General features: G+C 34.1%; 14 protein-coding genes and 3 pseudogenes across 17 annotated transcripts, besides 6 other annotated features; 4 read left to right on the top strand and 13 right to left on the bottom strand.

Annotated features, from left to right (window-relative positions):
• Window positions 1–17,825: part of a mobile genetic element that runs on past the window's edge.
• Window positions 1–26,455: part of a mobile genetic element that runs on past both edges of the window.
• TVAGG3_0287860 (uncharacterized protein) lies at window positions 165–593 on the bottom strand (the record flags this gene model as incomplete). The annotated part of the gene is made up of 1 exon (XM_051229052.1): window positions 165–593. One exon carries the CDS (start codon window positions 591–593, stop codon window positions 165–167), a length of 429 nt encoding a protein of 142 aa, XP_051098782.1.
• Window positions 639–899, top strand: TVAGG3_0287850 (uncharacterized protein; the record flags this gene model as incomplete). Its single annotated transcript, XM_051229051.1, has 1 exon — window positions 639–899. One exon carries the CDS (start codon window positions 639–641, stop codon window positions 897–899), a length of 261 nt encoding a protein of 86 aa, XP_051098781.1.
• On the bottom strand, window positions 1,884–2,456 carry TVAGG3_0287840 (annotated as a pseudogene). The gene has a single exon. A coding segment is annotated over exon 1 (573 nt).
• Window positions 3,375–4,310, bottom strand: TVAGG3_0287830 (annotated as a pseudogene). Its single transcript has one exon. A coding segment is annotated over exon 1 (936 nt).
• On the bottom strand, window positions 4,436–5,309 carry TVAGG3_0287820 (organellar and viral DNA polymerase type B; the record flags this gene model as incomplete). The annotated part of the gene is made up of 1 exon (XM_051229050.1): window positions 4,436–5,309. A coding segment is annotated over one exon (874 nt), but the record flags the coding sequence as incomplete, so codon positions are not given.
• On the top strand, window positions 5,819–6,292 carry TVAGG3_0287810 (uncharacterized protein; the record flags this gene model as incomplete). Its single annotated transcript, XM_051229049.1, has 1 exon — window positions 5,819–6,292. One exon carries the CDS (start codon window positions 5,819–5,821, stop codon window positions 6,290–6,292), a length of 474 nt encoding a protein of 157 aa, XP_051098779.1.
• On the bottom strand, window positions 6,641–7,096 carry TVAGG3_0287800 (uncharacterized protein; the record flags this gene model as incomplete). Its single annotated transcript, XM_051229048.1, has 1 exon — window positions 6,641–7,096. The coding sequence occupies one exon, from the start codon at window positions 7,094–7,096 to the stop codon at window positions 6,641–6,643; it is 456 nt and encodes a 151-aa protein (XP_051098778.1).
• Window positions 7,177–7,467, bottom strand: TVAGG3_0287790 (KilA, N-terminal/APSES-type HTH, DNA-binding family; the record flags this gene model as incomplete). The annotated part of the gene is made up of 1 exon (XM_051229047.1): window positions 7,177–7,467. One exon carries the CDS (start codon window positions 7,465–7,467, stop codon window positions 7,177–7,179), a length of 291 nt encoding a protein of 96 aa, XP_051098777.1.
• Window positions 7,791–7,820: a terminal%2Cinverted (terminal inverted repeat of MuDR-2_TvMULE3 transposon ID:TVAGG3_0287780).
• Window positions 7,791–9,764: a mobile genetic element.
• Window positions 9,737–9,764: a terminal%2Cinverted (terminal inverted repeat of MuDR-2_TvMULE3 transposon ID:TVAGG3_0287780).
• Window positions 9,814–10,548, bottom strand: TVAGG3_0287770 (organellar and viral DNA polymerase type B; the record flags this gene model as incomplete). Its single annotated transcript, XM_051229046.1, has 1 exon — window positions 9,814–10,548. A coding segment is annotated over one exon (735 nt), but the record flags the coding sequence as incomplete, so codon positions are not given.
• On the bottom strand, window positions 10,797–11,879 carry TVAGG3_0287760 (integrase core domain containing protein family; the record flags this gene model as incomplete). Its single annotated transcript, XM_051229045.1, has 1 exon — window positions 10,797–11,879. The coding sequence occupies one exon, from the start codon at window positions 11,877–11,879 to the stop codon at window positions 10,797–10,799; it is 1,083 nt and encodes a 360-aa protein (XP_051098775.1).
• TVAGG3_0287750 (keratin-associated protein family) lies at window positions 11,940–13,169 on the bottom strand (the record flags this gene model as incomplete). Its single annotated transcript, XM_051229044.1, has 1 exon — window positions 11,940–13,169. A coding segment is annotated over one exon (1,230 nt), but the record flags the coding sequence as incomplete, so codon positions are not given.
• On the bottom strand, window positions 13,182–14,123 carry TVAGG3_0287740 (uncharacterized protein; the record flags this gene model as incomplete). Its single annotated transcript, XM_051229043.1, has 1 exon — window positions 13,182–14,123. The coding sequence occupies one exon, from the start codon at window positions 14,121–14,123 to the stop codon at window positions 13,182–13,184; it is 942 nt and encodes a 313-aa protein (XP_051098773.1).
• On the bottom strand, window positions 14,294–14,885 carry TVAGG3_0287730 (organellar and viral DNA polymerase type B; the record flags this gene model as incomplete). Its single annotated transcript, XM_051229042.1, has 1 exon — window positions 14,294–14,885. A coding segment is annotated over one exon (592 nt), but the record flags the coding sequence as incomplete, so codon positions are not given.
• On the top strand, window positions 15,332–15,679 carry TVAGG3_0287720 (uncharacterized protein; the record flags this gene model as incomplete). Its single annotated transcript, XM_051229041.1, has 1 exon — window positions 15,332–15,679. One exon carries the CDS (start codon window positions 15,332–15,334, stop codon window positions 15,677–15,679), a length of 348 nt encoding a protein of 115 aa, XP_051098771.1.
• TVAGG3_0287710 (uncharacterized protein) lies at window positions 15,933–16,547 on the bottom strand (the record flags this gene model as incomplete). The annotated part of the gene is made up of 1 exon (XM_051229040.1): window positions 15,933–16,547. One exon carries the CDS (start codon window positions 16,545–16,547, stop codon window positions 15,933–15,935), a length of 615 nt encoding a protein of 204 aa, XP_051098770.1.
• Window positions 16,971–17,726, bottom strand: TVAGG3_0287700 (protein of unknown function, DUF4106 family; the record flags this gene model as incomplete). The annotated part of the gene is made up of 1 exon (XM_051229039.1): window positions 16,971–17,726. One exon carries the CDS (start codon window positions 17,724–17,726, stop codon window positions 16,971–16,973), a length of 756 nt encoding a protein of 251 aa, XP_051098769.1.
• Window positions 18,346–19,010: a terminal%2Cinverted (terminal inverted repeat of Maverick-1A transposon ID:TVAGG3_0287530).
• On the top strand, window positions 23,540–26,417 carry TVAGG3_0287680 (annotated as a pseudogene). The gene has a single exon. A coding segment is annotated over exon 1 (2,878 nt).

Genomic DNA, 26,455 nt, shown 5'->3' with positions numbered 1-26,455 from the left:
GTGATGGAATCTTTGCGTCAGAATATTTTCTATTAGTGTCACCAAATTTGAACTGCATTGTCTATGATATCGAAATATGAGCGAATCTGATGAATATGCTCTGCTGGAGTAAATTTGTTTAGCTGTTCGTTCTGCATGTATTTACTTCAGATAAAAATATCTATTTACTTCATTATTCTCACTCTTCTTCTTGGCATTCGTGGTGGAAGTTGTTTCTTGACATTTTCAATGAACTGTACATTCTCTTTTGTCTCAACTTCTTTCACTGGCGGGTCAGGATTCTTTGACTCGGTTTGTTTTTCAATGAAATTCACGAACTTTGCAATAAGCTCTTGGTTCGTTATTGAAAGTACATCTGGCTTCTTTTCTTCTGGTTCTATTGGTGGCTCAGTTTGAACAGAAGGTTTTATATGGGCTTCGCCCTCGGTGCCATGCACCTTAATGTTGTCGCTTTCTGCATTCGCTAATGGAACCTTTCTTTTTCTTACGTATATTTTACCATCTTTACTCTGACTTACGTAATAGAAAGGATGTTGTATTCCTCTTGCGTCATTTAATATAATAGACTCTCGCTCTGATTTTGACAAGCTCATTTTACATCGGTTAAAGTTTTAATTTTGTTTTTTATCTGCAGTCAAATGACTCAGACAAACCCTACGGACAAGACCCAAGGGGTCATAGATGTTGAAGCATTGAAGAAAGAAATTCGTGAGCAAATTTTATCCGAACTGAAGGAACAAAAACAAGAACAAAAGCCAGAGAGACCAAAGAGAAAACTTAGTGAAAAACAACTTGCTGCATTAGCTGCTGGAAGACAAAAGAACCCAAGACTACTGGCGAAGAAAGCTAGAGAAGAAGCTGAAGCAAAAGCTAAAGAAGCTGAAGCAAAGAAAGAGTAAATGGGTTATTTTTATCGGAACTAAATGTATAGACAAATACCTTTATCTGTTGCGTTCAGTAGTGAAAACCCTGACGTCAAAATAAAGGGGAACAGAGTAACGTTTAAGTTTCCAACAGACTGGATTGTGAACATAAATGAAGAGAAGTACATTGGCATAACATCTATGTATATAACACGTGCTTTCAGAAAGGTTGACTTTATACTTCAAGTCGAGATAGAAAATGACGAACAGTCTTTAAGCGCCCAAAACATTCACATATACAAATACTTTAAAGACTATACAACATTGCAACAATGTATGATTTCATTTAATGAGATGTTCGAGAAAAAGTTCAACATTGAAGTACAAACTTTACAGCCTTTACGTGAGTTTCTTGCACAACTGAAAGAAGAAGGTAGTCAGCCACAACTTATAGACTTTCATTATGAATTTAATGAAAATGAAGATGGAACACATGACTGTCAGTTTGTTATATATTCACCATTCAATGAAGTAGCTAAAGAAAAGAAAATTCATTACGTATAAGATTTCAAATCTCTGAACCCAATGAAGACTTCAAAAATGTTTTCAATTATGATGCAATGCTTCGAGGAAAAATGAATTTTCAAAGATTGTAACACCTGGCATTTGGGATAGAAAACAAGCTATATTATATTCAAAACTTAAGTAAGGGAGTTGAAAATGAGTTCATTGTCATACAAGAACTTCACCACTTCCTAACCCTAAATACTATAAATTAACTGGCTTCAATCGTGAGTTTTGGATAGACATGTTCTCCACTCATGACCATAACTGCCCAGTGTTCTTACCTCCAGACCATAAGGACTGTCTCTACATTGAAGCACAACTCTTAAACTCTACCATCGCAGTATGTAAATGACCACATGGGCTTCGCCCTTGCCGCTAGCGGCTTATTTTTATCATGAATGGTCTCACTGCTGACAAAAATAAATGACCTCATTATTTTTCTCATTCATGACCTCAGAACTTAAGCTTTCTTATGAATGAAGTCTTAGTCTGAATAGAAAGTTAAACTTTTCAGCAAAGCAAGGACTAGAAGACTTACATAAGTCAAATCCAATCTCTTGACCGTCATAAAGTGTTTTATATAACTTCATAACACTGAACTCAGAGTCTTTGTCAAATTTTCCTTGCGGAACCATTAAACCTTTATCTTCATCATAGAAACACTGAACAGAGTCAGGAAACATTTCATTAGCGGTTAAAGCAATAACATCTTGCTTCACGCCTTTCATTCTGCAGTGAAATGCAACTTCATTTAAATCATTCGTGAGTAAGTCTATGTAAGTCTTCTTTCCACAAAATATTGACTTGTATGCTAAACTTTGTTTATCTTTTGTGATTTCTGCAAAGTCGCTATGAAATTGACCAAGGTTTTTACCAATGAACTCTTCCATAACGTTTCTCAAACTCTTCAGCTAAACGAGGGATATCTTCATTGTAGAGATGCATACTGTCCGTATCGCTATAAAAGATGTCCATTCCTAAGTCCTCAGCAGTACAGAATACTTCACACATTATTCTCTTCGACATAGATAAGATATTAACACCTAAGGGGCAAAAGTTAAAGTGTCTGCAAATGCTTTTCGTTAGCTTGAAAATAGTTTTATCTGAACCATCCAAACCTTCGAACTTCACTATATGGTTGTAGTTTCTGATGGCATATCTTATAGCATCTTTGTCATTTACTATGGTTATTTTTGACTCAATAGGAGATAGAATAGTTTTGCCATAAATACTGTTCAGAATGAGCTTTATATTTTCTTGCAAAGAATTTCCTTCTTTCTTATATTTTAACCTTAACTCAAACAACTTCTTTACTTCATCTCTTATTCTAATATCTCTGTTTCCATCGTAATAGTATCCTTGCAACACTTCACATTTGACACCTTGATATTTTATGAGGTCTTGTAATGTTATATGGTCAACATACATTAAACAGCAAGTGTTTGAACTTCTGGGAACGTTAAGTTCTGGATTTAGTTCAGGGTCACAAACTATTAAAGGAAAGTGTCTATGTATTCCAATCTCTGTTATCTTAATGAGAACAAAGAAGCCAGACATAAACTTTTCACCAATGGGTTCCTTTTGGTCGTCATCGAATAAATGTCTCATGAGATACTCTGTGCTTAACATTTCTTTCTTCATAACCTTTGGAATACCTTCTAAAGTATAAAGTCTTGCTATAGCTGATGGATATAATGAAACAGCGTCGAAATCAGCAATGAATTTCTCTTTACTTTTTGTTTAATGTTATCTGACATATACATCTTCCACCTTGAATGCATCTCGAAATAAATTCTCTTGGTTTATTTGAGAGGTCATAAAGATTTCCATTCGGGAAGTATACTCTGTTCTCAAACAATTTGTTAGCAATTGAACAAATGCTAACGTAATCATAAACGTTTAAATCAAACTCTTTCAATATATCATTGCGGAACTTAACAAAACCTTCTCTTGAAATTCTTACATCTTGTTTGCAATAAAATGTGCTATACTTTTCTAAGTCGAAGTGGTTTTCATCTATTCTGCAACCTTTGATGGAATCTATGTTTTTCATGAACGTATCCGCATCCCGGATAAACTTACATGCTTCAGAAATGACACCAGTTCTGTTGTCATTTGCTAACAAAACACTGCTGTAGTAGTTGTATGGAAATACTTCTTTCGGTCCTGTTTGTAAGTTAAACATAGCAGGAAATAGTTTAAGCTTCTTATTTATAACACTGTAAGAGTCTTTTATAATAATTGCCCTTCCTTTATATAAGCCAGTTATTTGCATTGTTCGTGAACCTTTAATGATGGGAGTTCCTTTCACTTCTGTCATGTGTCTTAAGATGAAGTTTATATCATAACTGAGGTTATGGAAATATATTAAACTCTTGTCAGGAAGTCGTTCCAAAAATTCTGTTGCACAGTTCTGACCCCAAATGCTTTCACTCACTGAACCATCTTCACTGTCGTAACATATGTTAAAAGCTTTATGAAAGCCATCGGTACTGCACTCAAAGTCAGCAAAGAAAACGTGCTCAGGAATGAACTTGCACTTATTTTTATTTACTTCTTTTGACTCGGCTTTCTTCTTCAGTTGTACACAATACTTTGGAGCATATGTCAAATCTTTAAATGGTGCAAGGTTCTGTTTATATAAGTCAGTCGTATATGTGAAAAGTTCTCCATAAGAAATAGGTTCGAAATATTTGCACTCCCACAATGTTTTCATAACATCCCATAACGGTGTTGTTCTATCATAACGAACTACATATTTTTCTCTCTCTTTGTATAAATCTTCATCTGTTTCTCAATGTTCATTCCACCACACTCCTTCAAGATTTCTATATAGTTGCGAATGAAATATGTTGTCATTGGTAATCTTTCGTTTAGCATGTAGTGGTCTTCAACAAGAAGTAAGTCAATAGTTCTAACAGTTTCACATTCTTTTGGTATGTATCTCTTTATTTCATTATGTCTAGAGTCATTGAAATAACCAATGGTAACATTAAATGCTATACCTGTTGCGTCAGAAATTTCTTGTACTTTACTTTGAGGAAAGTCTCTAACACGAATGACTTCTCTCATGTGGTCAATAGTTTCTTCATTTACTCCAGCCTGAATGCAAGCATAAACGAAACAATTGTCCTCTGTCATAAGTGTTGCAGTTCTTTTGTTCAGTTCATTGAAGATTTGGTAGCGTTCAAGATTTATAGGTAATGTGCAAAGATACTTCCAGAACTGACCGCTTCTCTTCTTATAAAACTTCTTTTCACCATTATCTTTCCAAAAGCTTTCTATAAGTGCTGGGTTTCCTGTTTGCTTAAGAGCTTCCAAAATGGCTTTCTGGTCATTTGTCAGTGTGCTTTCATCTCTATATGGTCTCTTTTTTGGTTTGCCTTTCTTTACATCTGACATCGTTAAGCCTTCATATTCTGTTAAATCATACATCTTTATTTCAGTAAGATTCTTTATGTTTGTCAAGAAGAAGTCATAGTGCATTTCAACAATACCTGCAGCATTTGCTTCTATCTCTGATATAAAGTTCTCCTTCAAGAGCTGATGTAGTAATGTTCCAATATTATTGAGGTTTAACGTAGAACATTCATACTTTCCACCAAGTTTATAACATACCATCCATCTCTGTTGTGAGTTTATTTTAATTTTCTCTAAGAGTCTCATGAAAACCTTACCGAAATGTTTGTGTAAGTAGTCTCTGTTTGGTTCATCTAAAGCTTCGATGTTAAAGTCAATGAGTCTATTGCCTGACTTCACATTTCTCTTCCTATTCTCTTCATCTTTCTTTAACCATCTCTCACCTTCTTTTGGTTTGTCGTCAATGGAACGAATGACATCGTTAGCTTTGCGAACTTGTTCTATAGCACTTTTAAACATCTCTCTTCTCTGTTGTTTCAGTGTGTCGTCTCTTCTTCTTGTTTCACCGACGTTTGAGTTCGTAAGTTCAAACATTTCTTGACGAACATCATGCGAAAGAGCTTTACGAGTATGACCAACGTTCGCATTTGTTATGTCAAACATTTCTCTTCTTACTTCATGAGGTACTGAACGTCTATGATATAAGTCAATAACAATGTCATTTAAAGGAAATGCTCTTGCATGGACTTCGTCCTCGCCGCGTTGCGGCTTTATGAACTCATGAATTCTATCATAAGTTATTTCACCATTGTAGTCTTTAATGAAGTCAGCGAGTGCTTTTTTGTTTGTTGCGTAATGCTTTGCAACATCTATGTTAGCTTCTGTAAGAAGTTGTTTTATTTCCGAGTGTTCTAACTTAGACAACTTCCGATACATCTTTAGTAGGAAATAAAAAAAATATTTTTTGAAAAAATTAGATTAGATTTTTTTTAAGTTATTTTTCAAAATAATTTAATATTTTTATTTTAATGAAACACATGCAAGATTGCAAGTTCTTTTCATACAATGCTCTCGCTAATGCCATCAAGAATGAGTTCAATGGTGCTTCAAATGTTAATGTTATCTTTAACAAGAAGTTTGTGAAAGAATCTAAGTTTGGTCAGTATGTCAGACCATTAGCTATCGTCATTGACCGCAAACGTTATACTTCACAAGAGTTAGCAGTAGTTTTGAAACAAAAGAGTTTCTTCGTGAATGTCAAAGATACTCATTATACTGTCATAAAGAACTCTAACATTGACTTCTTCAGTATTGCTTTAAATCTTTCCGAACAGAAAGAATATAAGAAAGGTGAAACAAATGTGAAATATTATCCTTCATCTCTGAAGACAATAACGAACAAAGATGTTATACAGAAATTCTTACCAAAGGTTGAAGAAGCTTCTATTGACATTGACGAAGGAAGTGAAATGGTTGAAGAAATTGACCCTGACGTCATTTAAGCAAAAATATATTTTTGGTTAGTCTTCATATCGATATTTTACAACAATTCCCCAATGTATAAACTTTTCATACGCTTTTTCATAAGCTTTATATACCTTCAGAAATTTTGCATAATCTTTAGAAGCATTTAGATATTGTTTAAATGCTTTGTGTGTCTTCAGAAATTTTGCATAATCTTTAGAAGCATTTAGATATTGTTTAAATGCTTTGTGTGTCTTCAGAAATTTTGCATAATCTTTTACATGTTGTTCGTTCTCTTCTTCTGTCATGAGTTCCGAATATTCTAAATTCATGTTCTTTCATATGAGATAAAATTTTATAAAAAAATAAAATTAGCTTAGATTTTTTTATTCTTCCTCTTTGAAGTTATCGAAATATTCTGTTATTTTTTCCTTCAGTAATGTTAAGTCTTCTTTGAATGTAAGTATTGTGCAACCTTTGATGTCATAGTGTGTTTGAGGAAGAGTATTTTTGACAATTTCCTTTATTTGCTCATTCGGTGTCATTGAAATCGGTAAGTTTTCACGATAGAACCAGTTTCTGTCAGATTTATATATCTTAGCTAAGTCATAAAAGCTCTTGTTGTTTCTTCTGACTAAATGTAACATAACCATATCTTTATCTTCTTCATTTTCCAACTCTTCAATATAAATCATATACTTATAACTCTTTTCCTTTCCTTTTGGTACCGAACGCGGTATTCTTTTCTGTATGCTTTTGCCTTTGGATTCAATGACTTCATCTTTTGCTTGAAGTTTCATTTCCATATCTTCACGTTCTGCTTTATATAGTTCATCTAACATCATGAAAATATAACAAGCATAACGAGGTGAAGCCCACATTGCTACAGCGTTTACTAAAAGTCTATGAACATAATAACCTTTCAAACCAGGAGCCAAATTCTTGCGATTTTCATACGGAATCTCTTCCCCGGTTTTCCGAGGGAAGCAATCATATGAGGAAATTCTTCTAAAAGTTCTTTTGTCTGTTGGTTTTCAAACCAATGATATGATTGCTTTGTAGAACGAAGAGCATTCATTATACTTTGCATTTGGTACATATCGTCTTTGACCGAACGAATGAGGCGAAGTTGTTTGTTATACTGTATGTACTCGTATTCTTCATTTATGGCTTCATGAACGATAGCAATTGTTGTGTTCTCTGATGTTGACATTACTGTCTTTACATACAAAATAAAAAATTCGAAAAAATAAAAACTAACTTTATTTTTTCTGTCTTAATGAAATTCATTATTTTTGTGCTGAATTCAATAAAAATATATTTTAGGGTAGATGGTTAGATCTAACCCGATTTCTACCCTCATTTCTACCCCAGTTATTTTATAAACGTTTCACATGATATACGTTATGAATTCGTGAAATTTTAAATATTTTTGTAGCTTCTATTTCTTCAGTTAATATATCAAAAATTTTAATGATACCGAAAGTTTCTTTATACTTCTTCTTGACATCAGATAAAAGGAAATCATCGGCTGTGGAGTATATAAGAATTTCCGAAAAAGCGACACCCCAAAAAGTGACAGTTTCAATAGGGAGTAACACTTAAAAAGTGACAATTTAAAATTCACAATAAATAAAAATAATAAATTTTTTAGTCTATTAAATTATTCTTTTCTTTGAAATCCTCTAAAAATTCTTCGAAATGTTCTAAAATATAATCTGGAGAATTATAACAAAATTCATTAATTTCTAACATATACGTATCTAACAATTCATTTGGAATTTCAAACGATCTTAAATATGTAATTGAATTTTGTATCTTCTCATTTATTTGAGAAAGTTTTTCTTCAGCATTTTCCAATAAAAATCTTAATGGATTCAAATTGGCTTCTTGATTCTGAACAAAATTTAATACTTGGTATAAACGTGATTGAACTTCTCTTTTCAATTTTGTTTTATAATCTGTCAATCGAGGCTCGCGAATTCTAATTGAAGGAATAAAACCTGTTTGAAGTAAATCGTTTTTAATACGATAAAAGTAATTGGGTGCAACTTCTTCTAAAAGATTTTTGACAAAAACATCAATTCTTTGATTTTTAACGCAGCCAAAATCGTGATATTTTATCTTTTAAATAAAGATTCAGAAACGTTATTCACAACGGTTAATTCATTTGGTCTGGCAGCGGCTATCCACATCATAGCCAACAATTCCTTATACAAAATTCAAAAAACTTGGGTGCAATCAGAACTGATTGCACCCAAGTTTTTGAACTTTCTTGAGGGAATTAAAGGGTGAGAGATTTATAGTCTATCTATATATCTCCCACCCTCTAATTCCCTCCCTGACAGCGGGAAACTTTGTCTGAATGTTAAACTATTCAGACAAAGTTTCCCACTGTTTGCGAAGGAATTGTTGGCTATGATGTACTGATTCATGATCAGTACATCATAGCCAACAATTCCTTATATAAAGTTCAAAAACTTGGGTGCAATCAGAACTGATTGCACCCAAGTTTTTGAACTTTCTTGAGGGAATGGAAGAGTAAGAGGTATACATTATGAATATATACCTCTTACCCTTCCATTCCCTCTCTGACAGCGGAAAACTTTGTCTGAATGTTAAACTATTCAGACAAAGTTTCCCGCTGTCAGCGAAAGAATTGTTCCATCTGGTGCATAGAGTGTGAATCTATGCACCAAATGGAGCAAGTCCCTCGCGAAATTGCCAAAACTTGCGTCGCATTTCAAAGATTGCGACCCAAATTTTGGCGATTTCTAGTAGAGATGGAGTATTTTGAGTCACTGACCTATATGCAGTGGCTCAAAGGGCTCCATCTCTACTTTGAAGCAAGGAAACTTTCCTCGAAATTTTGATAATTTGAAGAAAGTTTTCAAGCAATTAACAAAGGATTACTCGCTATAAGGTAAAAATTCTAGATTTTCACCTCATAGCGAGAGCTTCCCTTTCATTGCTTGAAAACTTTCCCCAGCTTCAAAATTGGGGAAAGGGCTGTAAAGTCGACTCCGATACCAGCAGGTACCAGAGTATTTAAAAGAGAAGCCCTCGTACGAGTTTCTATGAAGACCTTCTCATTCAAGAAGATCTTAATAGAAAATCGTACGAGGGCATTGGAAACTCGCGTCTGGTACATGTTGGTACCAGAGTGTTTGAGATTTGAAGACTCTGGTACTAACATGTACCAGAATTTATGATGAATTTAAGATGGACCATTATAAAATGGTAGCGGTTTGTTTCAAAAAATTTTAGATGAGATTTGCATAGATATAGATTATATGATTTATACATATGAAAAATAATATATAAAAATATAATTTTGAGATAATTATGTAAATAATATTTTAAATATTTGAATTTGAGGTATAATTTTATAGTAAAATATATTATAAAGAGTATTTATATAAATATTGTAAAATAATATAAGTAATAAAAATTGAGACCCCCTCCCTGTTTTTGATGTTTTGTCACTTTTTCGGTAATTCTTATTGTTTCTGGGATAGTTTTTATTCAGAAATTCTAACATGTTCATTTTATTTTCTGCCGGTTTCTCTGCTTCTTTCTTTAAGTCAGCATAGTCGTTTCGCATACGTTCTATCTCTTTTACTGAATAGTTATATTTCCTCATTGCTGCTTTACATTTCGAACATTGCGGATTCATTTTTGCATTATATTCTGAAACCTTACCTGCTAAAATAACTAAAGCGTCAATGGTTTTCTTTAAATCTGAAGCAGTTGGTTTTATCTGTTCATGCCATACCTTACCTCTTCTATCTTTATCTCTTATCTGCCATACACATTTTGCAACTAATGAAACAAAGTTGTCGTATGTCTTAAACTCCCCCGATTTATAAATATCTGAAATGTTTTTATAAATCATGTCGCAATCTTTGTCCATAACTTTATGGTTGCAATGATATCCTAGAAACTCATAGTTTACTTTACGTATGAACTTCTTTATTTCTGCAGAATCACTAACTTTAACTTCTATTTCATCGAATTCAGGAATAGTGAGTTTTTGTTGTTGGATTTCAGGCAATTTAGGTAAATGGTCTATGATATCTTGCATGTCATAAAGATATTCTCCATTTTCTTCATCCTGTGCGGTACAGTCTAAATTACTTGTTAAAAGTTCCTGCTTTATTTTTTGTATTTCTGTTTCGAAAGTAAATGAAGAAGGAATGAAGCTTTTCATCTCTACTAACATAGATGTTGGATTCATGACTAACGAGTTTGGTGCTGTTGTTTGAATTGTTGTTGTGCCGATTGTTGAAATCATATCTTTTATACAAAATAAAAAAAATAAATAAAAATAAAACTAACTTTATTTTTTCTGTCTTAAGGAAATTCATGAAAATTCAAGACCTTTGGGTCTCGCCGCTTAGCGGTTGAGGGTAGAAATGAGGTTAGAAATCGGGTTAGATCTAACCATCTACCCTAAACATTATTTTTGGTGTAAATAAATGGTACCATTAATGATATCATGACTGTTCTCGTTCATGTCTGATTTACATCTAATGAAAAAGTTTAGAAGAATTTTCTTATTCTTTCTGGCTTATTTTTATCCTTCCAGTACTCCCGCTCTAATGGTCCCAGATGAGTTGGTTTAGATTCTCTCAAGTTCTTAGATGGTATAACATCTTCAACGCCTCCTTCATATCTTACTTTATAAGTGTCATCGTTTATGTTATAGCCAAGTATTTCAATAACCACTCCTCGCTTTGCTTCGTCAATGGTTTCAGCAAGTTTGCCATTACTACTTTCAACTAATTTATGTCGAGGATAAAATGCAATGGAGTCGTCAGCAGCTTTTATAAGATATCCATTACCTTGCGTAGAGTCTACGATATAATAATTTCGACTTAACCTTAAACGTTTCTTTGTCAACGGTTTGTCGTCAAGAACTACACGAACTTTTGTTCCAGGAATGAGGGTAAATTGTGTTGAATTTCTGATATTTTGTGTTTGGCTTCGTTTCTTTTGTATATACTTTTCTTCTTGTTGTGTCATTGAATTTGGTGTATGTCCTGTTGTAGAATGTGTTGAGGAATTATATACTTCGAGAAAATGTTTCATTGTTTCTTCGGTAAAGTCTCGCTCTTGATTTAAATCTCTGAGAGTCCTTATGAAGCGGTTTATGATGCCGAGTATGTTATGGTTATGGTCTTCAGTAGTGTAGTGAGTTATGTTATGCTTAATGAGAAAATCTGTGATTTCATTGCTGAGGTATGCACTGTCTTGGTCTGATGTTAAAGTACTTGGGCTATGTTCTGCTACAAACTTTTGTAAAACTCTTAACAATTCACGAGTTCCTTTATTTTTCATTATATACGCAAAAGCTTTGCGAGTGTTAACATTAATGAAGATGAGGAATGGTTTATGTCCTCCTTTTCTGCTTTGAATGAGAGTGTCAAATTGGTATGCGTCGGGAGTGTTGGAGTAAATTGGTAAAAAGTAGTCGTAAGGGTTTATTTTTGTTTGATGTACAACATTTTTGTCAAAGAACTTTTTAACTTCAGCTCTGTTAGTAAATCCCCAACTCTTTGCAGCTTCATTGAACTTCTTAAATGACCTCCATGGATGTTGTTCGAATACTTCTTTTAAACTCATTTATGTAAAAATAAAGATTTTATTCAAGACGGTAAGCCTGCAAAGCAGGCTCAAGCGCGTTCATTGAACGCGGTACCATGCAAATACAGTCATAAATGGTGGCATGTAATCTTCACCCGAACCTGTTGGATTTGTTGTAAATGTATGTGAATGATTTCCTCCTGGTTCAGTTGGTCGAAAAGTCTTTTTTGCTGAATTGTTATAAGATGGAGATAAAATGTCATTGCCAGCTTTATAGTCTGAGTTGTATAATGGGTGGTCTCTTAATGAGTGTCTATGGTCACCAGAAAAGTTTGTCGTTCCTGTATGAGTGTGCGCAGGTAAGTTTGCTTCAGTAATTTTCTTCGAACCTCCTGTTTGATTTGAAGAGTTAGCACAGTATAAGAATTTATCTACAATCTGCTGCCATGTACCAAAACCCAGAACTGTTGCGGGATTTGTTGAATTCATTGATGTATATAAAGAACCAACAGGATATATAGCTTGCAATATTTCAGTCTTTAATGTTTGAAGCTCTGTTTTGTCAGCTTTCTTATCATATAAATCTTGAGCAGTGAATTTAACATTATTTTCATCATTCATGACATAAACATTTTTACAGCTAATTTCTTTCTTCGTTGTTATGTTTTCATTCGATGTTAAACCTTGTGGAAAGTTAGGAGGTTTATAATATAATGCATCCCCACCAGTTCCGCCAACCGTTCCTTCAATACTTTCTATAGCAACAGTTGAGAAGGAGTTATGTGTATGTTCTTTATCTGCTTTTTTATCTAACATTGCTGGTAGTTTATATGTTTCAAAGTTTCTGACATGACCTTCAATGTTCATACATTTACTATTTAAGGAGTTTAGTGTATCTTTTACGCTTGTACTTGGATTCTCTAAAGGTGCACTTGAACCAAGGGTATAGTTCAATATTATGTCGTCTGCTCTAACAGTAGTGAAGGATTCATGTGTATGGTTCTTGTCAGCTTTACTATTTAATGTAGCTTGAAGTTCATTTATATCGGAGATATTGTGTTTATGAGATTTCAAAACTTTGTTCGTTACGTCAAGTTCATCTTTCTCTGCTTTACTTTTAATAGCATCTTCAAAAGTTATTTTTGCCTTAACTCTCAAAGTAAATCTTGGTTCAACTAATACACCGTTAACAGAGAAACTAGAAGCATAAATTTCATCGTTATAACCAAATGCTTCTGGTGCTTTACCTGTGTCATACTGTACAGTACAGCGTATGTCATAACCTTCAGCACGAATGTATTTATATCTTCTTTCATTAACATCTTCCGTCTTCACTCTTTCTTAAGTTCGTGTTAAATATCCATGATAGTCCGTTATAATCTGTTCATCTGAACTTATATAATGAACATGGTTTTTATCTGCTTTTTGTGAAAGAAGTTTAACAACTTTTGCTTCACTTATGTCACCAGCGCCACTTTCATTTATTTTTGTCAGCATTGCTTTCAAAACTTCATAAAGACTATATTCTGTTTTCGGTTCTGTAAATAATGAGTCAAAATTTCTTTTCATCATTACATCACTTACATTAATGATATCAGCTATACCTTTTTCATTTATTCTCTTCATTAGTTCTGCAATAATGACGAATATATAATCTGTTAATTTATTCTCTTCATCGAGGGTTATAGAATGATTTGAAATCGAATCATTAACACCTCTAAATAAATCAATAACTTCAGGATACACGTTTTTAATGTCTCGAATAACCTGACCCGTATCCTCTGGTTTCTTCTCTTCTTCGTGGGCTTCGCCCTCACCGCTACGCGGCTTTATGTCTCTAACCATCATCAACGCAGCCATAACCGGAGGGTTTGTTGCTACCTGTTCGAAAATCTGGCCGTTATGTATGGTATATCTAAATAATTTCTTTGTGTTTGTTAAAACATTTGAAACAAGTCTTTTAAAACCATCTACAAAATTTCCTGTTTCACCTAATGTTCTTGCAGCATTTACAAGCTCACCCATTCCCGCTTTTGACCCCAAAAACGTCCATATTGCATTTATTTCACTCTGTATAGTTGTCCATTCAGCGAAACTAACACCCGCATTCGCTAAGTTGAAAATGAAACCCAGTGGATCGAACTTAATTCCGCCTTCTTTTTCAATTTCAACGAACTCACTAACATGAGATTTTAAATATTCTTTCGTTAAAATCGTTTTTCCTGATGTCATGCTGTTAACGGAACTATCACCATCAAAAGTTAACGAATTCAATTTCGTCATTGGTGCTTTTATTTCATACACCGCTTTATCTATAGTTTTTGGCTCACCTTCTTTAGAAGTGTATGAAACATTAATGAATGAATTATATGTATTCATGAATGAGTTAAAATCAATGATTTTCATTAATGAAGCCTTTAATGATTCATTAACTGTTGAATCCCTTAAAGCAATTACTGAACTGTCATTTATGAAAGGTACACTGCAAACCGTCGAATTTGGATCAAATGCCGTAGTCGGAGAAGGAGTATTAATGATATAAGTCATTAAATCATTAAGTGACGTAAATAATGTTGTTGTTTTTGATTTAATTTCTTTGGCATCTGTTATATACGGTAATTTTATTTCTGTAGTTTCTGAATTAAAGATATTCGCTAAAATGTTTTGTAAACTGTTTTGAACAGCTGTATAAACCGTTGAATTCGGAACCCTTACAATTTCACCATCCTTAATAAAGGGCATTGCACATGGCGTAGTGCTTGGGTCAAATCTTTCGGGATTATAATTCAACATATATTCTAATGCTTCATAAACAGACCTATATACTGTTGTGTCGTTCTTCATGACAACTTCACCATTTACAATGAATGGCATAGTACATGGAGTTAAAATAGGGTCAAACTTTTCATAGTCCTTCCATGTTATATATTTCTCAGTATTTCCATCAGAAATAACAATATATTTGTCAGTAAGTGTGAGAGAGTATTGACCAAAATATAAACGTCTAGCTCTGTCAGCTTCATACGCATATGCAGCAATAGTCATATTTTAATAAGAATAAAATGTTGTTCTATTTGCAAAGTACAGACCCAAACGAATACGGGACAGTAAAGCTACAAACAAACTCAGGTCTACAGAATGAGGCGCTTGCATTCAGAATGGTTGACTTCAATACTATCGCAACTTTTGTCATAACAGATGAAACAGATTTCATGGAGCTTGAAATAGATGGAAAGAAGCACGAAATAAGATTTCACAATAATGTAGAATATAAGATGGAAACATTAACTGGAGTGTTAAATGCTCTCATAAATACTACAATAAACAAGGATAACGAAGAAAACTTAATGAATGTTAAACTTATTGCAGGAGTTTTGAAGTTCAGTTATGCGAAGGAGTTTAAGATAACACGAATGAGTCATAGAGTTCAATTGCTTCTGGGAGCATACCATATGACATTTCCTTTGAAAAGTGTTGACAAAACGATTGAGATGAAATCTGTTCCATACGTATGTTATGGTAATTGTTTGTACATTGAGTCAAAAATAGCTAATGTCACAGGTATTTCAGGAGTTAATAGTAAAGGTTCAGTAGAATATAAGTCTTTCTGTTATGAAGTAAATTCAATGTTCATTCCAAACGTTCCTGTCATAGCAACTCATTTAGGTAAATGGGTTCGCATTAGTCCTCATAATTTGAAAGACATGCAATTCAGACTTGTTGACTTTCAAGGAGAGCCTGTAGAACTGAAGGCACCAGTGCGAATGACTGTTGAAGTTGACTTTTTAGAAAATATTAAATGCAACAGCTTACAAGAGAACTCAGAGCTAAAAATATAAAGTATGAATGTTATGTATTAGGTCATGAACTTTGGTTGTTGTTGTTTGATGAAACAAATGAGTTAGTTATGTCAGTCAAGAGAACAGAAAAATATTGTGTTAGTGAAAACTGCACCAAGTCAATAAGATTAGGTTTGCATTATGAAGATGAGTTCGATACTGTTGAAGAAGTTTTGGATAGATATTACAAATTGCTAACTTGAAATTTTTTGACTGACGGCGCAAAGCGCCAAGACCGAAGGTCCTGACTGCTTTAATTTACTAAAACATATTTCAAACAAAGCTTATAGTCAGTAGATAGTTTTGTATACTCGTTCGAATATTTATACTTAAACTCAACTCCTGTAGTTCCTGGTGTTTCAATGATGCGGATGTTACCTATTTTCATGAATAGTGGAGTTTGACCACAGCATTCGATTTCAGGGTCGAGATAGTCAATGACACATTGTTTCCCTGTTATTCGTGAGATAACATTTTCAAGGTCCTCCTTTGTTAGAATTATTTGGTTCTTACTTATAAGATTTGTCAAAAGCTTCTTATCGTCTTTGAGTAAAATTGTTTGGTATAACTGAAGAAGGTAATGGTCTACGTTATCTGAAGGATTTGTTTGAACATTTGTGTAAGGATTGTCGTTGGCTTCTCTTGAAAGAACTTGGTCCAGTGGTGGATACTCTAACTTAACATCTGATGTAGCGTTAGCGTTTGAAGCTGAGTTTAAATTCACCGACTTAAGTTCTGGTTCTTTTTCTTTCAAACACTCTGAACTATAGTTCTTTATGACAATATTGTTTGTAGTTCGTGAGTCAACATTTGATGTTGGTTCAATTGGAACATTAACGGCACCAGCTAAGATGGATTTGCTTCTCATTTCATATAGAATAAAAACCTTTTATATGTATGAAATGAACAATATACTCGACAAGGGTTTGAATGTAAAGCTAACGAATGAAAATATTGTTGAATTCACTGAGACAGGTGCTGTGTATAAAGATGTAGAACTACTGAACAAAAGAGCAAAGGGAAGAAGCAGGAATATGAACAAAGGGTGGAAGCCTATAAAAATTTATGTCAATGATGGCTCAGGAGGTTCAAACATAAAGTATGCAGAAAGTTATAGAGTTTATGCTCTCAAAGGTGAAAAGCCTTCATTTAAGAACAGCTATTCTAACGCATATCCTCAAAAGCTAACGGATGGGGAAGTGGATGATATGAATGACAGCAAAAATATTAACAGAAATGGCGACAGAGATGCATGGAATTTGTTTACCATCAGTCAATTGAAGGTTAAACTTTAAAACAATGTTGGTCGTTCCCATGGAATATTTTTGACTTTAATGGTATTAGTCATGATATGAATCTCAAGGTATGAACGAGGAGAGATGAGAGACTTATATGCTTCCCAAATTTCATCAAAAGGTAATGTTATACCTGACTGTTTCCAAATGAGTTCAATATCATAACGTGAGAAACCTTGAAAGATAACGAAGTCAGTTATGAGACGTTTTATGTTTAAAGCTAAAAACCTCCATGTTTGCATAAGTATTGCTACAGTTAAATGGTAATGTCTGACTTTAGTAATGATGTTAGCTAATGGTGAGTCTGGTTTTGACACTAAACCTTTTCCGGCGAAGTCGTCACAAACGAGCAGAGTGTTTGAAGGATACTTTTTGAAGGGGTATTTTGAAAGTTTTGATAGAATGTAGTTTGTAAGTCGTTTCATATCGTAAACTCCTGAGTATTGACGTAAGTGGTGTTTGTCAATAATTCTTTCCATCTCCTCAGAAGTCTTTTGCATTCCTGACTGTATAAATTCAACGATGGCATAATATTTCCTCTTACGTCGAATGTAACGTTGAAGAAATTCAATGAGTTCACTGTCTGGAACTTTAACGACAGAGGCTTGAACTTTTGACATAAATGTTTTCGCTGTTGAGTCCATAGAGTCTGAAGTTGCTGATATAATGATTTGGTCATAGTAAGAGTCGTTTCCTAAACGCTCTGTTATGAGTATATGACGAATGAGGTTAAATGTCTTACCTGAACCCATCTTTCCACAATAGAAATACACACCATTTGAACAGAACTCATAGTCCTTACTGAAAGGAAGAATGAGAGAAGAGTTAAGTTTATCTGTAGTTTCATTCATGTCTTCATCTACATCATGTATTAAATGCTTCATTTTATCTCCATTAAAAATGCAAGTCAGAAATATTCAGAACATAGCACCGAGTCTAACTGACAAGAGTATAAAGATATACTATGAACACGTTATGATGAAACCAACCAAAATTCAAGAAAGTCAGTATACTTATGAATATCCACGACACTGGGTAGAGTATGTAGGAGGTGAGAAAGCTATTGAAATCAGACAGGTTCGAAGTATTCCAGCAGGAAGAACAATATTATTGAAGAACTTTAATGTTTTGAGATATAATGATGAAACAAAGAAGCAAGATAGTTTTCCTGTTGCTGTGTATGTGAACCTAGACACAGGAGATGACATGAAAGTTTTTAACACAAAGCTTCAAACGGTAGTGAGAGAACAACTTACTGCGGAAGGACATCCATTACCTTCAGAAGTTACCATGCATATAATTTTGAAACAAACTCAATAGATTTTAAAGTCATCTCTGCAAAGAAGTCAGGTTTTACATTTAATGAAGCAGAGTTAGTATACATATCTTGTGTACGGAGGCACTGCGAGCCTCCTTACCCATTATATGTGAATTTGACACTTTACAAAACCGTTAACGTATATTTTACAACACAAACGACAACACTAACTTAACCTTAAATATTTACAAAACCACCAACCACTTCACTTCACTACTGTAAAAAATAAACGTTCTCACTTACAAAAGTATTGCAACTCTTCCCATTGCTGTGCTTCACACAATAGTTCATATTCTTAGTCTATCGCTGCTGTCGCTCCAATCGTCAGAGTCAAAGTCACTGTCAAAATAAATGTTAGTAAGTTTTGACAAAGCTAATGAAACACGTTTACCGTTTGTATCGTATGCTTGTATAAACTTTCCATTCTTCATTCCTTCGTAAAACGCTCAAACTAACTTTACCCTTTCTCCCTCGTATCTGATAGAATGTATTTTCACGAGGAACGAAGAACAAATTCTTGAACTCATGACCGTTGTAGTTTGTTATCTCAATAGTTTTCGTCATTTATATAAAAATAAACTTAAAAATTAATGATATCACTACCTTCACGCGTATGAAAACATAGCACAAAAATAAATTTAGGGTAGATTGGTATATCTACCGATTTTAACCTCATTTCTACCCTGTTGAATTCATTGCTTTATAACTCTCTTCCTTGGTTTCTTTTTAGTTGCTTTCTTCACGTCTGTCTCCAACTTGACTGTCTTTCTTCTTCGGCCGTAATGATACCAGTTACTTCCACCAGTCAGTGGGTCAAATGGTCGTTTCATAAGGGTTTCCATACATTCCATAGGTCCGTATGGATAAACCGCTGGTGGAGAAGAAACATTTTCTTTAGTTCCATCGACTCTATTTAAATGCATTGTTTCACCTTTCATCTGGTCATTAAAGTCTTTTGCGTGTTTTGCAAACTCATCGTCCTTTCCTAAAGCATTTTCTGACTCAGTCGCAACCAAATTGGATGCTTTATTTATGAGCCCTATTTTATTTAATCTTAACTTCTTTGCAACCCAGCCTCCAATTTCCTTTATTTGCATCTAATGTCTTCGAAAACCCTTCCTCCACTCATTTTATTTACTGCGTCATAAGCTCCAAGTGCTTTTGCTCCAAACGCTAATGCTTTTGTTCCCATTGCGCCTAAAGCTGCCCAAGCTACCATTTACACCATATTAAAATCATCTCTCTTCAACATTATCTCATAAAAGTTCTCATTACTGGAGAAAGTCAATGAAACATAAACATTCTCATTCATAAACTTCTTTCTTATATCATCTATACGCTTCAAAAATGTCTGAACAATTGCTAACATCTTCTACAACAGTTATTTCATCATGAATGACCTTCAAGAACAAGCTCATTTAATATGCTATTAAAATCATCTCAATAATGAGTCCATCCTTTCCATCTTTAGGTAGCACAACATCTTTCATTGAAGAAGGTTCGACAAGTCTTATGTTAAACTTACTGACAAAGTTTATACTATAATGCTTTGGCGGCGAATACATATAGTTTGAAAGACATAATATAGATTCTCAGCAAATTCACTTATACTGGATTTTTATAACAATGTTCCACGAGACCAAATGCCACCAATTGACAATCTTGTAAGCAAATCCTGCTGAACCTTTAACTGTAAACGTCGATGGTAACATTCCACAAGGTCATCTATTGACATCTTTGAGTCACTATTTAAAATTTTCTTAAAGCAATCGTCATTATCTAACCATGCAATAGCTTTGAAGTTTTCATTCGAATATACATCTGCTTCATTAAATGTAAACCTGACTCTTGCAGAGATGACTTTAAAATCTATTGAGTTTGTTTCAAAATTATATGCTATGGTAACTTCTGAAGTAATGGATGTCCTTCCGCAGTAAGTTGTTCTCTCACTACCGTTTGAAGCTTTGTGTTAAAAACTTTCATGTCATCTCCTGTGTCTAGGTTCACATACACAGCAACAGGAAAAACTATCTTGCTTCTTTGTTTCATCATTATATCTCAAAAAATTAAAGTTCTTCAATAATATTGTTCTTCCTGCTGGAATACTTCGAACCTGTCTGATTTCAATAGCTTTCTCACCTCCTACATACTCTACCCAGTGTCGTGGATATTCATAAGTATACTGACTTTCTTGAATTTTGGTTGGTTTCATCATAACGTTTCATAGTATATCTTTATACTCTTGTCAGTTAGACTCGGTGCTATTTCTGAATATTCTGACTTGCATTTTTAATGGAGATAAAATGAAGCATTTAATACATGATGTAGATGAAGACATGAATGAAACTACAGATAAACTTAACTTCTTCTCTCATTCTTCCTTTCAGTAAGACTATGAGTTCTGTTCAAATGGGTGTATTCTATTGTGGAAAGATGGGTTCAGGTAAGACATTTAACCTCATTCGTCATATACTCATAACAGAGCGTTAGGAAACGACTCTTACTATGACCAAATCATTATATCAGCAACTTCAGACTCTATGGACTCAACAGCGAAAACATTTATGTCAAAAGTTCAAGCCTCTGTCGTTAAAGTTCCAGACAGTGAACTCATTGAATTTCTTCAACGTTACATTCGACGTAAGAGGAAATATTATGCCATCGTTGAATTATACAGTCAGGAATGCAAAAAGACTTCTGAGGAGATGGAAAGAATTATTGACAAACACCACTTACGTCAATACTCAGGAGTTTACGATATGAAACGACTTACAAACTACATCTATCAAAACTTTCAAAATACCCCTTCAAAAAGTATCCTTCAAACACTCTGCTCGTTTGTGACGACTTCGCCGGAAAAGGTTAGTGTCAAAACCAGACTCACCATTAGCTAACATCATTACTAAAGTCAGACATTACCATTTAACTGTAGCAATACTTATGCAAACATGGTTTTTAGCTTTAAACATAAAACGTTCATAACTGACTTCGTTATCTTTCAAGTTCTCACGTTATGATATTGAACTCATTTGGAAACAGTCAGGTATAACATTACCTTTTGATGAAATTTGGGAAGCATATAAGTCTCTCATCTCTCCTCGTTCATACCTTGAGATTCATATCATGACTAATACCATTAAAGTCAAAAATATTCCATGGGAACGACCAACATTGTTTTAAAGTTTAACCTTCAATTGACTGATGGTAAACAAATTCCATGCATCTCTGTCGCCATTTCTGTTAATATTTTTGCTGTCATTCATATCATCCACTTCCCCATCCGTTAGCTTTTGAGGATATGCGTTAGAAATAGCTGTTCTTAAATGAAGGCTTTTCACCTTTGAGAGCATAAACTCTATAACTTTCTGCATACTTTATGTTTGAAACCTCCTGAGCCATCATTGACATAAATTTTTATAGGCTTCCACCCTTTGTTCATATTCCTGCTTCTTCCCTTGCTCTTTTGTTCAGTAGTTCTACATCTTTATACACAGCACCTGTCTCAGTGAATTCAACAATATTTTCATTCTTAGCTTTACATTCAAACCCTTGTCGAGTATATTGTTCATTTCATACATATAAAAGGTTTTTATTCTATATGAAATGAGAAGCAAATCCATCTTAGCTGGTGCCGTTAATGTTCCAATTGAACCAACATCAAATGTTGACTCACGAACTACAAACAATATTGTCATAAAGAACTATAGTTCAGAGTGTTGAAAGAAAAAGAAAAACCAGAACTTAATCGGTGAATTTAAACTCAGCTTCAAACGCTAACGCTACATCAGATGTTAAGTTAGAGTATCCACCACTGGACCAAGTTCTTTCAAGAGAAGCCAACGACAATCCTTACACAAATGTTCAAACAAATCCTTCAGATAACGTAGACCATTACCTTCTTCAGTTATACCAAACAATTTTACTCAAAGACGATAAGAAGCTTTGACAAATCTTATAAGTAAGAACCAAATAATTCTAACAAAGGAGGACCTTGAAAATGTTATCTCACGAATAACAGGGAAAACAATGTGTCATTGACTATCTCGACCCTGAAATCGAATGCTGTGGTCAAAACTCCACTATTCATGAAAATAGGTAACATCCGCATCATTGAAACACCAGGAACTACAGGAGTTGAGTTTAAGTATAAATATTCGAACGAGTATACAAACTATCTACTGACTATAAGCTTTGTTTGAAATATGTTTTAGTAAATTAAAGCAGTCAGGACCTTCGGTCTTGGCGCTTTGCGCCGTCAGTCAAAAAATTTCAAGTTAGCAATTTGTAATATCTATCCAAAACTTCTTCAACAGTATCGAACTCATCTTCATAATGCAAACCTAATCTTATTGACTTGGTGCAGTTTTCACTAACACAATATTTTTCTGTTCTCTTGACTGACATAACTAACTCATTTGTTTCATCAAACACAACAACCAAAGTTCATGACCTAATACATAACATTCATACTTTATATTTTTAGCTCTGAGTTCTCTTGTAAGCTGTTGCATTTAATATTTTCTAAAAAGTCAACTTCAACAGTCATTCGCACTGGTGCCTTCAGTTCTACAGGCTCTCCTTGAAAGTCAACAAGTCTGAATTGCATGTCTTTCAAATTATGAGGACTAATGCGAACCATTTACCTAAATGAGTTGCTATGACAGGAACGTTTGGAATGAACATTGAATTACTTCATAACAGAAGACTTATATTCTACTGAACCTTTACTATTAACTCCTGAAATACCTGTGACATTAGCTATTTTTGACTCAATGTACAAACAATTACCATAACATACGTATGGAACAGATTTCATCTCAATCGTTTTGTCAACACTTTTCAAAGGAAATGTCATATGGTATGCACCCAAAAGAAGTTGTACTCTATGACTCATTCTTGGTATCTTAAACTCTTTCTCGCTGCTGAACTTCAATGTTCCCTCAGAAGAGAGTTCGACATCTATGTTGTCAATAGTTTCTTCATTTATGAGAGTATTTATGACTCCAGCAATTTTATCTATTCTATACCCTCTGTTAGGAAATGTATATAACACTTCTTTGTCATCTATTTCAATCTCTATGAAATCTGTTTCATCTGTTATGACAAAAGTTGCGATAGTATTGAAGTCAACAACTCTGAAAGCAAGCGCTTCATTCTGAAGACCTAAGTTTGTTTGTAGCTTTACTGTCCCGTATTCGTTTGGGTCTGTACTTTGCAAATAGAACAACATTTTATTCTCATTAAAATATGACTATTGCTGCATATGCGTATGAAACAAATGAAGCAGAAGAGCACATGAACTAGTAAACGAAAACTCAACTTTAACCATTGAAGGCAATGATTTAGTCATTGACGATGGAAAAACTAAAAAAGTCATTGATTTCGATACTTTAAACACTTATGACCCATTCATTACAACAAGCAAGGTTCCCATCATAAATGATGGAACGGTGCAATATATAAATTCTACAGTAATGCCTCATTAGTGAAAGTTTAAATGTTCTCATTGAATTGTTAAAGAGCTTTCGATTTGACGACAACATTAAATGCCTAAAGAATTTAGTCATGAATGAGAAACAAATTCTCGGCGTTGCTGGTAACAGTAATGATGTACACCTTATGACATTAGAATATTATAACGAACATAAAGATGAACTGAAAGGAGAGAAGGGTGACACCGGACCTCAAGGACCACAAGGACCACAAGGAAACAAGAATACAAGGACCTCAAGGCGAAAACGGTTTGGATGGTGAAGATGGAAAGGATGGAAAAACTGCTAAATCATGGATATGGAACCTTATAAATACTGGTTTAACAGCTCTTCATATGGAGTTCTTCAATACCAAATCGGAAAGATATGGGCAGTACTTGGTGAAGAAGTTTAGATGACGTTAAAAATGCTTTGAACTTCATTTCAAATGGTTCGGATACTATTAAAAACTTTATCTGGTTGGATGCAAGAAACAAGGAGTCAAATAGATACTGTAAGACGTATAGCAAACAATGCACGTACGGATTGGATACTTTACGAGAAGCACAAAATACACTAAAGGAAGCAAATGATATTCTTGGCTCAGTATCAGACATGCATGAAGATTGGCTTAAAGGTATTGACAAATCTTTAAAAAATCACAGTCAGTCTATTGCTGACTACAAGAAAAGTATAGATTTTTTACATAGTGCTATGGACGTACATGATGGAAGCATAAGGAACTTACTTAATGCTAACAATAACTTACCAGGAACTATTAAAGCATTTATAAAGTCTTTGTAAAACCTGGTGCTCTAACATTTAGGTCTTTGAGAGCAAGAGCATTGAAGTCAAGAGATGCAGAAACTCCAACAGAACCTACAGAAGGAACTGAAACAACAGAAACTCCAGAAGAACCACCAAAACCAACAGCTAATGAAATATTGTTCGAATATTTTCCAAGGTACTCTGTTTCTCATTGTATACATTCAAGAAATACTTAAGAAAGCAGACTTGACTTTAGGAGATGATGAAAAGTTCTGTATATCTTTCGTTCCATTTCAAATAGCAGAACTTTTGAGACAGATATGCTTAATGTATGACAACATCTCTGATTCACAAGATATGATGACGACCATGACCCCGAACACGGTGAAGAAGAAGTTTTACAAACATCCATTAAGACAGGAAAGGTTTTAACTCAAAGTCTCATTATTGACACCAAAGATGGCGAAGTGGACGTTCTTCAAGAGCTGAAGAAAAATACTTCTTCGGGAGGTGGTGGTAGGCATGAACTTGAAATAAATGAGATAGAAGAGAAATTAGCCGAAAAAGCAGATAAAAACCATGTTCATTATATAAGTTCAGACGAACAAATTATAACGGACTACCACGGATATTTAACACAGGATGAAAGAGTGAAGACGGAAGATGTTAATGAAAGAAGATATAAATTCATTCGTGCTGAAGGTTATGACATACACTGTACTGTACAGTATGACACAGGTAAAGCACCAGAAGCATTTGGTTATAACGATGAAATTTATGCTTCATACTTCTTTGTTAACGGTGTATTAGTTGAACCAAGATTTACATTGAGAGTTAAGGCAAAAATAACTTTTGAAGATGCTATTAAAAGTAAAGCTGACAAAGATGAACTTGACGCAACGAACAAAGTTTGAAAATCTCATAAACACAATATCTCCGATATAAATGAACTTCAAGCTACATTAAATAGTAAAGCTGACAAGAACCATACACATGAATCCTTCACTACTGTTAGAGCAGACGACATAATATTGAACTATACCCTTGGTTCAAGTGCACCTTTAGAGAATCCAAGTACAAGCGTAAAAGATACACTAAACTCCTTAAATAGTAAATGTATGAACATTGAAGGTCATGTCAGAAACTTTGAAACATATAAACTACCAGCAATGTTAGATAAAAAAGCAGATAAAGAACATACACATAACTCCTTCTCAACTGTTGCTATAGAAAGTATTGAAGGAACGGTTGGCGGAACTGGTGGGGATGCATTATATTATAAACCTCCTAACTTTCCACAAGGTTTAACATCGAATGAAAACATAACAACGAAGAAAGAAATTAGCTGTAAAAATGTTTATGTCATGAATGATGAAAATAATGTTAAATTCACTGCTCAAGATTTATATGATAAGAAAGCAGACAAAATAGAGCTTCAAACATTAAAGACAGAAATACTTCAAACATTATATCCTATAGGCTCTATTTATACGTCAATGAACTCAACAAATCCAGCAAGTGTTTTAGGTTTTGGTACGTGGAAGCAGATTGTAGATAAATTCTTATACTGTGCTAGATATTCAAAGCAAACAGGAGGTTCGAAGAAAATTAAAGAAGCAAACTTACCCCCGCACACTCATACAGGAACGACAAACTTTTCTGGCGACCATAGCCACTCATTAAGAGACCATCCATTATACAACTCAGAGTATGAAGCTGGCAATGACGTTTTATCTCCATCTTATAACAATTCAGCAAAAAAGATTTTTCGACCAACTGAACCAGGAGGAAATCATTCACACACTTTCACAACAAATCCAACAGGCTCGGGTGAAGATTATATGCCACCATTTATGACGGTTTATGCATGGTACCGCGTTCAATGAACGCGCTTGAACCTAGACCCTTTGGGTCTAGGCTTACC

Source organism: Trichomonas vaginalis, chromosome V, assembly GCF_026262505.1.
Source record: "Trichomonas vaginalis G3 chromosome V, whole genome shotgun sequence".
Lineage (NCBI taxonomy): Eukaryota > Parabasalia > Trichomonadida > Trichomonadidae > Trichomonas > Trichomonas vaginalis.
Note: the sequence above shows the minus strand (reverse complement) of the source record. Positions and strands in the feature narration are given on the sequence as shown.